The sequence below is a fragment of the Myxine glutinosa genome, chromosome 8 (genome assembly GCF_964187855.1).
Source record: "Myxine glutinosa chromosome 8, kmMyxGlut1.1, whole genome shotgun sequence".
In the NCBI taxonomy this organism is placed as follows: domain Eukaryota; kingdom Metazoa; phylum Chordata; class Myxini; order Myxiniformes; family Myxinidae; genus Myxine; species Myxine glutinosa.
In genome coordinates, this window is record NC_136268.1 from 131814888 (window position 1) to 131829146 (window position 14259).

Here is a 14259-nt window from a genome sequence, read left to right on the forward strand (position 1 = left end):
AAACAAAAAAATACTGTTTTTGACAAAGGACTTGCTCACTATTGTGCCGAAATTTCAGCTTCACAGCTCAAAGGATGGCTGAGATATCGCCCGGCCAAACAAACAAACAAACAAGAAAACAAGAAAGCAAGAAAACAACCAGAGTGAAAACTGAGTACTCCCTTTCAGCGTGCGTCACTGCCGAGCCCCCTTCGGTGCCCGGCAATGACGTTTTGCAATGCCTTGAGTTGGCATCGGAAATGTGCGGTGTACAACAAACAAACAACCAAGAAAACAAACAAACAAACAAACAACCAGAGTGAAAACTGAATACTCCCTTTCAGCGTGCGTCATTGCCGAGCCCCCTTCGGTGCCCGGCAATGACGTTTTGCAATGCCTGGAGATGGCATAGGAAAGGAGCGGTGTGCAAAAAGTGAAGGGGTCTGAATACTTTCTGAATGCACTGTATATATATATATATATATATATATATATAAATATATATATATATATATATATATACATACATACATATATATATATATATATATATATATATATATATATATATATATATATATATATATATATATATATATTCCCGTTGTCATTACTGAAGATTATTTTTTCTTCGCAACATTTTTTTTTACTGAAGATTATTGCTGAAGCATTACTGAAGATTCTTTTTTCTTAGAATCTTCAATTAGCGTTCTTTATTCATCAAAACTTAAAGGGATTTTTATATGTACTGTACATATGAATTCATAAAAGTACAGAAATTATTTCCACTACATTAAGACACAAAGCAATCTGGGATTAACACTGAAGCATCACTGATCCGTTGCTAGGGACGATGCAATTATGACGGGAGAGTGGTCTCGTTGGATTTTCCAATGCATGGAGGCAATTTGGTACAGCAGCCTCCTTATGTTCACCAGTATGCTCACATGACGTAAAAGCAGAAACCAAGTTATTTAAAAATATTTCCAGGTGACCAAATGATGTTGATTATTATTAAATAAGTACTTCCCCAAGAAATTACACATCCCTTGAAACCGTTTTTGTTGTTCAAGCCAGGCAGTGATTTGTTTTTCAAGGTGAAAACATTTTAAAGCACACATTTGCATGTTAATCACAGACAACAGGATCTTGGCAACAAAATTGCACAATAAAGGCTCAATAGCAACAAGTAGTACTTTATTTTTGCTTCAAAATTACAACGTTCATGAGCAATGCTCTTAAGAACAAATGTACAGTAAACCAGTGGCAAAGGCAATGTGAGTACAGTACTATAAATCATGAGGCGAAAACTAAAGTCTGACTCTGGAAAAAGGTAATCTGGTTTACTTTGCCTGTGACACAAAACCCAGAATGATTTTTGTTCAAGCAACTCTATCACCGCAGGCCTGAGGTGCACACCCCATCAACCCCAATTTTCTCATGTTTTTTCGAGATATGAGGTCTATTGCAAAATCATCTCTTATTTTCTATTAATTTCAAGGTTATTCGCCACGTTATGAAATGGAATTGAGAGATCGGATTCAAAGACAAATACAATATTTGATACCTGAACCTTGCATAAACTTGCACAAATTGCTACCTGATTGATCGTCATGTAGCTTGGGAATAATTGCTTCTCCCTTATCTTTGGCTCAATATCGACATATTGTTTGTATTAAAGATAAAAGACAATATTGGGGACATTATGCATTCAATTTTGTGAAGATGTGATATCATTCAAAAGAGCGGAGATCCACAAATATATAACCATGGTTGTTGTTTTACCACAAGCACTTTGACAATTAGCTGTCGTACCACAGATATTCAAGTTAATACCGCAGAATGGCTCACTGGATACTCGCCTTTGAGGTCGCACATATATTAGAGGTAGCAGACTCACCTTTGGGTCTGTTTCAACGGAGTGTCCTATTTGTTATTATTCTGTGAATGAAATGAATGATCGTTTTTAAGGCCATTTTTCCTCGTCAGAGTAGGGGATAGCCTTGCGGGCCCCATGACAATCATGGTTCCCTGTTTGAGGCAATGTTTTTATGGACGGATGCCCTTCCTGACGCCAACCCTTAGTCGCCTCTTCGATGCGCAGGGATACAACAACAACAACAACAACAACATGCATTTTAAAGGCCATTTTCCCTACTAGAGCGGGGGTTAGCCTTGCGGTCCCCATGACAATCTTCTCCATTTTGCCCTATTTTCTGCATCTCTCCTTGTTAACCCCCTTGCCCGCATTTCTTCTTCCACCATCTTTAGCCAAGTCTTTCTCGGTCTTCCCCGTCTTCTACTTCCTTCTACATTCATTTCAATCACTCTTCTCAACCAGTCACTTTCATCCTTCCTCAACACATGACCAAACCATCTCAACCTGTTCCTCTTCACAGCATCAATCACAGGCTCTATTCCCATCATCTTTCGCAATTTATCATTTGTCTTCCTCTCTCTCAACAATACTCCGCACATCCGTCGAACCATTCGCATTTCCACCCTTTCCAACCTTCGTTGCTGCTCTACGTTCATTACCCATGTCTCGCTCCCATAAATCATAACACTTCTCACACATGCAGCATACACCTTTCCCTTCAGCTTCAACGACACTCCCCTCATCATCAGCACGCCACTCAATTCCCGAAACTTCTTCCATGCACATCTCACTCGAGCAACCGTTGCCGAGTCTGATCCACCTTCTCCATTCAGCATGTCTCCGAGGTAGCAAAATGTTTTCACACCTTCCAGCTTCACGCCATCTCCAAGATCCAACTCAACATTTCCTCCATCTGCAGCTCCCTCTGTGCACACCTTACATTTGAATGTAGCTGCCACACTGGTTAATGACCCTCTCAGACCACTACATTTTTGATGAACCCACTCAGCGCACATTGTACACTGAATGGAGTTCACTCCGACACCCTTCCTACACACAGCACAGGGCCACTTCCCAGTTCTTTCCACCTCACCACATGCTTTACCACTTGCCATCACCTTCGTCTTTCCGATATTCACCTTCAGACCTTTTGTCTCCATACATTCCTTCCACGTGTTCATCTTTTCCTTCAGTCCATCCATACTTTCCGCAATCAACACCAGATCATCTGCATACAACAACTCCCACGGTAAACCCTCCTTTACGTTCTGAGCCAGCACCTCCATCACAGCTACAAATAGTAGTGGACTTAGTACCGACCCCTGATGCACTCCCACCTTCACCTCAAACTCACCACTGTTCCCGTCCTTCGTCCTTACAGCTGTGCGTGCTCTTTTGTACATTGCCATCACTACGCTGATCAACCATTCCTCCACTCCTAACTTCCTCAATGCCCATGTCAATACTTTGCGTGGAACCCGATCGAATGCTTTCTCCAGATCAACAAACCCAAGAAACAACTTCTTCCTCTTCTCCATGTACTTCTCCTGCAACTGCCTCACAATGAAAAGCGCGTCTGTCGTTCCTCTTCCTGGCATAAATCCAAACTGCATTTCGTCGATCTTCACTTTCTTCCTTATCCTCCTCTCCAACACCCTTTCTAATACCTTCATTCCATGCTCCAATAACTTTATCGCTCGGTACGAGCCACACTCCAGAGGGTCACCTTTCCCCTTGTATAGAGGGACGAGGGTACTCAGTTCCCAACCCACTGGAATGCGGCCTTCTTTCACCACCAGATTACAGATCTCTGTCATTCTCTTCACACCCCAACTTCCTGCTGCCTTCAACATATCTCCCACAACTCCCGTCGGCCCTCCCGCTTTTCTACCCTTCATTGCTTTTATCGCTTCCTCAACTTCCTTCTCAGTTATCTTCTCTGCCGGTCCTAAAACTGGGTTACTCTCTATGTTGCCATCCCATTCATTCTCTGTATTCAACAGCATTTCCATATATCTTTTCCATCTTCCTTTAATTCCATCTGGGTCGACAACGATTTGTCCCACTTCATCCTTCAAGCAGCTCACCCCCATCACATCACACCTCTCTTTCACTATCTGCTTTGCAAATCCTGAATACCGCTCTCTGACCCTCTTCCAAATCCAAGCGTTCTCCGAACATTTTCCTACATGCCTCCTGCGCCTTTGCTACCTCTTTCTTTGCAGCCTTCCTGGCTGCCTTATAACTTTCATGCTCTGCTGTTTCTGCTCCCATACCCTTCGCCTTCTGCCACTCCTTGAACTTCTTCCTCTTCTCGTCAATTGTCTTTCCAACTTCATCATCCCACCACCATGTTTCCGAGTGCCTTGGTGGTCCTTTTGTCCATCCACATACCTCACCAACGGCTCCCAACAGACTAGCTTTCATTGACATCCAACCACTTTCAAGCTCAACCACATCATCCTCGACCCTACTCAGCCTCTCTTTTAATGCCTCCCTTACTGTCACCTCTTTCAACCTCCACACCTTCATTCTCGGTTGGTACTTCACCCGCCGAGCTCTCCTCGCACCTGTCACCCTGACGTCGCAGACAACCAAGTGGTGCTGTGAAACAGCCGCCTCCCCCGGGATCACCTTTGTGTCTCGGAGGTGCCCCCTATCTCGCCTACGCACCATCAGGTAGTCAACGGTTGTCGTCGACCCACCTGACGTGTATGTAACAAGCTTATTATCCTCTTTCTGGAACTGAGTATTACAAATCAACAAATCAGCTCCATCAGCAAACTCCAAAATCCTTTCACCTTCTCCATTTCTCACACCATATCCATAACCCCCATGAACTCCTTCAAAACCATCCATACTCCTTCCCACATGTCCATTTAGGTCTCCTCCTACCACAACAACTTCCTCATCTTTCACGTTTTCCATCACCTTCTCTATCGCACACCAGAACTTGTCCTTCTCTTCATCGCTCCGACCAACCTGCGGAGCATATCCCGAGATGACGTTCACCAAGAGCTTTCCAATCATCATTTTCACCATCATCAACCTATCACTCACTCTAGTCACACTCACCACACTGTCTACAAACTCCTCAGAAAACAGGACACCAACACCATTCACGCCCTCCAGGCACCCTTGCCACACAAACTTGTATTTCTGTCCCTGCCTACCCTTCACCATTCTCACACCACTTCCCTTCCATCTCGTCTCTTGCACACAACATATGTCCACTCTTCTTCTGACCAATACTTCCACCACTTCTCCTGATCTCCCTGTCATTGTCCCTACATTCCATGTCCCAAACCTCAGAAACCGATCTCCACTTCGGGCTGTACCCTGCCCACATGTAGTTGTAATTGTCATGGTTCTCTTTTTGAGGCAATGTTTTTTTTTTATGGCCGGATGCCCTTCCTGACGCCAACCCACTTAGTCGCCTCCTACGGCACGCAGGGATACGGCGTACCTATTCTTATCCAGGGTACACACTGGGAAACGTTTAAAACATGGAAATCCTGGGGGGGGGGGGGGGGGTGATCACTGCTGCGGTTTAAACATATTTAAAGAAATATTTCAACAAAACCATGAAAACAATCTGGGAAAAGTCTCTAAGTGAGAACGTGGATTTGAGAAAGCAGGAGCAGAGGTGAAAGAACAAACGAGAATATAGGGGGCGAGGCACAAGTCGAGACGAGGAGGCCGCACGAGACACCAGGCCGCACGAGGCGCGGACAAAGAAACGACTAATTACACACAAATTTGCAACAACTACAAAACCAAATAGAAACACACAATAACACATACACAACAAAATACGCAGCGGAAATTTGACAAAGAAACGAATGGGAAAACACTCAAACTTTGATGCCGTGGAGAGATCAAAGCAAGAGAGATCAAAGCAGGGATACGGTGTACCTATTCTAAATTGGGGTACACACGGCGATCATTCATCCCAGCAAGCTGGTACTCAATTTGCCGACCTCGGAAGGATGACAGGCTGGTGTTAATTCAGCGATCGACCGGGATTCAAACTCAGGATCCTCGGATCCCAAGCCGGCACCCTAACCGCTAAGCCAACACCAGGCTAACAATTTGTGATGGACATTAAAGATCCCCATGATGTTTCATCAGAGTTGGACATTGTGCCCTGATACGCTAACCGAACGATCAATTCCTGGCCTAACCTGCAAACCCTGCAGGAGTGGCACCCTTTCCAGAGTTGTCTCACAGTAATGGAAATATTCTCCACTTGTTGTACGTTTATTGTCTGTTCCTGACCGGCTACTCCGTCAAGCAATTTAGGGCTCGCGAGGCAAGGTGAATAACACCGGAACTCCAAATGAATAAGGAAGCCATCGAGTTAATTCAGAATGTCCCGGAACAATCGAGTATGAAGAGGTTGCAATTGATTGAAACTATCTCGAGAAAGCAAATTCTCGGTGTACGACTTGCAAAAAGCATCTTGTGTTTTCTCGAGTTTTGCGGGAATGACCTATTGACTTGCATCTTGAAATATATAACCTTGCACTTCCTGCAAAACAGATAGCTTTTGAGTTGGCCCTCTTTCAGCACAAGCCGTGCTCAACAATGGAATGTGAACTCGAAAATGAAAATGTAACCGGACTCCAAAAGGATTCATGCTTTTGAACTGTCTGTTCCTGGGTTTAATCTCGCAAAGAGATGAATCGAACTATAAATACTGGCAATCTGACGCGGCTCTGGAAGCGCATGCGGCATTGTGGAGCAGATTCGTAAAGCTGTCTTATCAACGCTTACCTAGGCAGGAAGATCCCATGATAGTTTCCATGAGAATAGTCCTTTGAATAAGAGATGTCATGGAATCTTTATAAACAAGAAAGTGCAAGTCATTTTTAACTAGATGTCCCGAGGACGACTGCCTCCTTTTTGAGGTACACTCTTTCAGTCGCATGTCTCCGGAACAGTAGGTTACAGTTCTATCTAACTCCATTGGGAGTCTGTCCATAGGGTGTAGACGACTCGGTGGCAGACAGAAAGCATATACAAATTTGAGGAATAAAAAGTAAAAAAATGACGAAGTGCTCTAAAAACTGAAATTAAGGAAGACGTGGCCTGTCCTGGCCATTCCTGGTCCTGTCAGTTGGCAGGTAATTGACTTGTGCTGGCGGCTGCTCCATCAGTCGTGACAGAGGTGATGAAGCCCAATGGGATTATGTGGGCATGGAAGCGGTGCAAACTACCATAGCAACAACATAACGTTGCTGTTTCCATGACACCTGCAGAGCCAGATGTAAGCGTTTGATTCGAGGTTTGTTAAAGTTTCATCCTATGAAAGTGCACATTCGGAGATCAATCCATCTTTTCTTTAACACTGCGCTATTGCTCATGGAAAAGGTTGTACATACATCACACGTGAGGCATGAATATTATAGGGTAAGTGTACTTTTAGAAGTAATATATGGGCGTGAGTTGACAATTGACATATAAGCATAATATGTGGGATTCTTGCACCATGAGCTAAGTCCTCAGATGGGAACACCAAACTGGATCTGACCTGATTTATTTACAAATTACTTGGAAGATAAGCAACTGTTTTTTAGTTAGTTTTGTCATCAGTAAAACATCAATCTTTGTTATGATAAAGGAACACCAGAAAGGAAGAGGACATACATAGTTTGCATATGAATTGTGATGAAAATGTAACCTTGCGGTAAAATTGATCTGCGTTCTGGGCCTATATGCAGACATATCAAGTCTAGTGTATGTTGCCTGTGCAATTCATTTTACCAAATGTATCCGCTTTACAGACGGCGTGCCAGTGGACATGAATGGGCCACACTGCACCACGGAGCCATGGAACGAGAATGAGGCTTGAGCGACACCGAGACGGTGGGAGAGATGCACTGGCTGGGCTTCCTCGCAGTGTTCTTCTTCGCGGACATAGCAAAGCAAACAAAAATTGGAGCTCAAAGCATTCCGGGAGACGATACGGGAAAGGGACTCAGGAGCAAAACTCTCGACTGGCTGTTTCTGGATCGCGGACCGTTTCACCTGTCACGCGAACACTCGCAGTTCTTTGAACGCTACCGGCAGGGTTATAATGTCCGCTACAAGATTTACAGGTAAGTTGGCACCATGACAGTGGCGTGTTCTTTTTTTCATAAATACAAAAGGCATCACAGTGCAGCATCCTGCAGTTATGATAATTTTTTGAGCTTTATTAACAAAGGGAGTAATTTTGCTACATGGACAGATCGGAGAGGGTGCAGCTGTTGCCCATTTACCACTGGACCCAATCGGAAGGAGATTCTGGTCCCAGACTCCCAGTGGTGGGTGATAAAACAGCCACCGGTTTGGTAAATTGGTCTGTTGCAGCTCTGTGTATGTCCCCAGGAGGCAAGGATAGAATGACAAAGAAAAATGCAGGAATAAGAAAGGAATAGGGTAATTCAAGCAGACATCAGATTTACTTGAAAAAATAGGAAAACTCACTACAAAAAGGAGGAAACTTTCCCAATAAGAAGAGTCCGGAAGCAAATTGCTCACCAAGATAGCTGCGGCAGGGGATCTCTGTGGATTTCCGTTCAATCACCCTGATGTGTTGCCGAACAACAGGATGACGTTCCATTTTGGTGAACTGCACGAGGTTGCAAAACGATGCATTACCGCTCTGGAATTTGTCTTTGTTTCTCAAAGGCTTGTGGATTACCGTGTGAAAGCAGAGGCCATTGCACTGTTTTTAACCCCCGAGGGTCTTAAGACTAAATGAAAAAAAAAAAACCTTCTTGAGAAACAAACCGATTTTTTTTTGGGATCCAATCATCTTAATTTGCAAAGGATGTAGTCATGTTCACTATGTTTTTTCGTTCAAAATCATGGTAGATTAGCAAACCTATACATTTTTGGAAACGTTATTACATGGAAAATCTGAAAATCAATGTTTACATTTGCCAATTCCGACCAATTCGATTCGACCAATTCGACCAATCGACCAATTCGATTCGACCAATTCGACCAATCGACCAATTCCATTCGACCAATTCGACCATTCGACCATTCGACCAATCGCTTCGATCGACCATTCGACCATTCGACCAATTCGATCGATTCGATTCGATTCGATTCGTCGAATTCGATTCGATCGACCATTCGACCAATTCGATTTGCCAATCAATTTGACCGACCTTTGCTTGTGTGGAACGGACTGTGAAAACGATGCGGACTATATTGTCGGATACGACACACAGGACAGTGATGACGAACTCTAAATGGCATATTCTGTAATCGTGTATGTTTGATGCCATTGACTGCCTGTGTATATTTTGTCATTGACTGCCTGTGTAGATGTGAAGTTATACTGACTGCATGTGTATATATGATTTTGCTGACTGCCTGTGTATGTTTGGTGATATGAATTATTGTGACACATTTTGATGTTATTAACTGCCTGTACAAAATGATAACATGTATTTGATTATGCAACTTATCGCGAATATAAAGACAGTATTTTGCAATTCAAAACCTTTGATTCGTGTCTTACCATTCCCCATAGCACTAATTTGATACTTTCATTGGATTCCTTGTCCCTGAAAATATAGGTTTAGTATATTTTTAAAAGTTTTTAGGGTAATTAGAGGTAGAAATAGAACAAAATATGTATTTTACAGTGGCCATTTTGAAAATCCAAAATGGCCGCCATACAGGTATCTCTCCAAATGTAAACATTGATTTTTAGTTTCCTTATGCTATAACCTTTCCAAAAATCTATAGGTTTGCTAATCTACCATGATTTTGAACGAAATATAATTTATTGACATAGTGAACCTGACTAATGAAGTTGTGTTCATTTTTCCCAAACAAAAACAGGTCTTTCGATTATTGGATTATCGAGCTGGATTGATGACTAAACAGCCTGGAATTAAGTTATAAAATAACAGAGTTTTTGTATGGAAATAATTGAATACAGTATGTAAACGAAACAGTTATTACCTCCCACCACCGAAGATGCATGGAGGTTATGTTTTCACCCCTGTCTGTCTGTTTGTCTGGTTTTTTAAATTATGGATATCGCTCCAGACAAGGCATACAGCCACTTTAGGTAAGGGGCTAAGAGAAAGTTAGAAAAATATAAAGATAAAGCAAAACAAAATAAAAATAAATAAATAAAAAATAAAAAGAAAACATCCAAGACACAGGAAGTAGCAGAGGTCAGCTCAAATGCGATTCAACCTCAAAGATGTAGGAAGTTTGAATTGACATTCCTCTTAAAGCCATGTAGATCGTGGGATAATGGGAATATGGTTTGACTGTGAACAAGATATCTCAAAAAGTAGTGGACGGATTCGGACGAAATTTGGCGGAGAGGTAGTGTACATGACAAGCACGAAATGATTAGATTTTGGTGAAGATCCGGATTCGGATCCGGCTAATATAAATTTTTAAGTGAATCTTCACCATTGGGAGATAGGGCCAAAAACGATACATAGCAGGATATCTCAAAATGTTGTGGATAGATTTGGACGAAACTTGGTGGACCGGTTGGATATCTGACAACGACAAATAAATTCGATTTTGGTGAAGATCTGAATATGGATTCGGATATGAGAATTATTTAATTTTTAAAATGATTCTTCACCATTGAGAGATAGGGCTAAAACTAACATATAGCAGTATACCTCAAAAAGTTATGGATGGATTTGGACGAAACTTGGTGGACCGGTTGGGTGTGTGACAAGGAAGAATCGATTAGATGTTGGTTCAGGTCTGAATCCAGATCTGACCTATCAGTGGGAGACAAAACGCAAACTGTTCAGCCTGGTGGAGGTACGCGCTCTGCCAAGTGCCATTCTAGTTATCTATTTGTTTGCTTTATTCTTTTTTTTTGGTTCATTCAAATGATCTTGCACATTAAAGGATGCATTTACTCTCCACTTTTACTGTTACACTCTTACCACATTTACTTACTCTTCATTTGGAGTCATCAACATTTTATATAGGCAGTAAGTGTGAGGGGTGGTGATTAGGGTGGTTCTTAGCTGCAAAAGGCAAAAAAAAATAGAATTGTTTTACTCCTAACCTTTAATTTTTTTTGGTATTGAGGTAAAACTTCTGCCTGTGAAATATTTTTTGAATACATCAGGTTTTAGGGGTTGCACAGTGACTCATGGTTGCCAGCCACTCAATGTATGTGCCCAATAAGCGTTGATTTCCTGCAATCGGGAAACCTCTTGCGATGTTCTGTCACAACTTGAAGCAGATACTGGGTTTGCTGTTCATCCCTTGTCAGGAGACGATTGTACTCTTCAATGAGAGCAACTGCATACACCAGAGTACAGCTGCACTGTATTCAATTAACTTAAAAACAACTTTAAAATGTGCAGTACATAGCAAGGTCATAGGTCAACTGTAGTGGTCAAAATCACAAGTATAGCAGTGGAGAATAAATTAATCAACTCCAAACATTTATACGAGGCAAATATGTGAAATTACAAACTCCGTGTGCAACCCATAAATTTAGTCAAAATGGCTTAACATTTCAGCACAAGGGATGTTTATACATACAAATGTTTTTTAAGTGTTAGGAGAATGACTTTTATAACTTTCATTTTTAAGAACCATCCTAGTGGTGATTAATGAGAAAATTAAATTTTTATGAACGGAATGGAACAAAGAGAATAGTGCAGGCTGATGTAAATAATATTCAAGTTTGGAGGAAGGGGAGGAAGAGGTGGAATTAGAAATGTAATGCAAAGGAGGAAGGAGAAGGTGAAAATTTTGCTTTTTAATATAAAGAAACTACATATAATATCCCCTTTGCATGGGTAGTTAATTGGGTAGTTGAGGCCCAAGTTGGAGCACTAATTTCCTCAAGAGAGAGAAGGTTGGAGGGAGTGGCTAACACAAAAGGCAGTACTTCTCTAACATTCTAACACATATAAAGGAAGGACTCCCCAAGGCTCCTCGATAAACATATTTCTTTGGCAAGTCACACCATCTTAGTCCTGCAAACTTAATAACCAAAATCATCCTTCAGCTGTTGTGCTGAGACAATTTTTGGCCATTATCGCACAAATGTTGACAAATTTGTGTTGCCTGCCATACAAGCACACAATGAATGTGTCGGCACAATTAGCCAAACAAAGGGTTGATTAAATTTGCAGTTGGGAATGGTATGAAAAATTCAGGTCGTGTGTGTGTGTGTGTGTGTGTGTGTGTGTGTGTGTGTGTGTGTGTGTTGTGTGTGTGTGTGTTTGTGTGTGTTTTACCTATTGGGTGTAGAGTACGTCATGCAATGGTTGGACTTTTTATAGAAACCATACAATTACGTTAGCACCAATAGCCAGAGGAGAGAAGCGATTCAAACAAATATACACACTCATGTGTTTAGTTATTCTCCAAAGGTCCTCTTTTTATGGTGATTATTTGAGATACATAGTGTGAGAAAATTAATGGAACATGGATGAAATGACGCTTAAGGCAATGTCTGCCCTATTCTCTTTGTTTAATTATATCGATAGAGTATCACTTAGTATTATTTGTTTGTTGGCTGTTCCTTTATTTTCTTGTGAAAACACACACACATACATATATACATATTGTTACGGTCCGCGGTTAAGGATGTTATGTTTGCCGAGCAGATGGCACCGCGACCTAACAGTTTCCCCGATTCACCCGATTCACCCGAACGTTGGCCGTATCGCGCCACAGATATTCAATATGGAAAACTCTAAAGCGACCGAATGGAAAGAGGAAGAAGAAGACATACAGAAGAGTAACGGGATTTATTATTTACACACACAAGCAAAAGGAGCAGTCACGGTTATGTACAGGGAACATTGAAAAAGCAGGTGACACAGTGAAAATTACTAGCTTATCCTATGCAGTCTTAATTTATTCCCAGGGACAAAACAAACAGAACAAACTCACATACACGAATGGGGAAATTGCAGGCAGGATTGGCTGGAAGTAGGTGTGTGGCTGGAGCTTGATCCCGCACGGGACGTCGGGCTGGACCTCGACGGCCGCTGATGCCACCGATCCTGTCATGTGCGCGGGATCATGGGTCGGAGCTGCTTGGTGGAGCCGACGCGCTGGTGGGGGTTCTGGCATGACGGGTTCTCTCCTCTCTCTTTCCTGGTCCAACCACTCTTCACCACCGACAACTCAACGCAACCAACGCAACCACTCAACGCAACCACTGACCACCACTGACGACCAACCCAGCTCTTTCCCAAAACCACACAACTCAGCTCTGCTCTTGTCATGGACCTCCTGTCATGGACCTCTTGTCATGGACCTCTTGTCATGGACCTCTTGTCATGGACCTCCTCGCAACTTCTTGCGCGCGCGCCTTTATAGCGCCTCCGGCGATTAAGCCGCCGGCTTTTAGGACACGCCCATCGGTCTGCTCACCTCAGCCCTGGTTGGTCGCGCGACCCTCTGGCTCCGCCCTTGATGACGACGGGCGGGCACGCCTTTCTTCCCCAACCCGAGCACATGTTCAATGGCGGCTTTGGGGAGAAAACAACCCACAGCTGTAACAACTGGCCAACTGCCCAGTGCAGTTGGCAATGGAGACTTGGAGGGGATATAATTGGCAGATTGAGGCTTGGCCATGACGAAAGGGGAAATGGAGGTTTTGGGAATGGGAATGAGGAATGAAGGGAATCTATCTTTTTCACTTGGTGCAATGGAGTGTCATTTTAATGGAAGACAAGGCCTTACCCTAAAACACATAATAAGGATATAAACTACTGCACAGGGATATTATAGTGTCCTTCAATGTATGCTTTATGGAATTAATTACCGGGACGCCCTTTTGACCTTTATACACACTGAAGCAAGGAGGGCTCAGAATAAAGCAATAATAATAATACACACAATAAAAAAAACACAATCCTCATTTCCGCAACACTGCACCCTCCTCCTCTTAGGCACGTCCCGGGCCTATAACTTTAATTTAGTGTGACACGTAGGTGTAGTTCCCTCTACTTTTAACCTGACCCTGAGTGCGACAGTCTTAAAACATAAATACAGATGTCCCGCTGCTCCATTGCACCCTACCTAACAGACTCACGCCTACAGCTAACCGAATTGCGGAATGGTCTTCAAACTATACACTGACGGTGGGGAGCATTATTTACAATTGACGCTACTTTATTTACAAAACGCAACCCAGGACCTGTGATTGTTATTTTGGGGGGGAGAGACAGTCTGCTCTGCATCAATGCACCATGAAAGCACCCATAAACGCACCAATACACCCTCAAGCACCAATCGGTGCACAGTCATCATTGTTCACTGAATAAAAATAAAAACAACAACCCCTAACCCTGCAGATGGTCTCTTGCTCTTCGGCTCCCTCTGCTGGCTAATGCTCTCTTCCAGATGTTGTCATTTTCTTTGCTGGCGGCCTATTTGCA

General features: G+C 42.8%; 1 protein-coding gene across 1 annotated transcript in view; it reads left to right on the forward strand.

The window, feature by feature from the left end:
* LOC137432919 (BMP/retinoic acid-inducible neural-specific protein 3) overlaps positions 1–14259 on the forward strand; it is a 381034-nt gene that overhangs the window by 50312 nt on the left and 316463 nt on the right. The window contains exon 2 of the mRNA XM_068125237.2: positions 7645–7959. Within this exon, the coding sequence (XP_067981338.2) occupies positions 7736–7959 (224 nt within the window). The 5' untranslated portion in view covers positions 7645–7735. The remainder of the gene's footprint in view (positions 1–7644; positions 7960–14259) is intronic.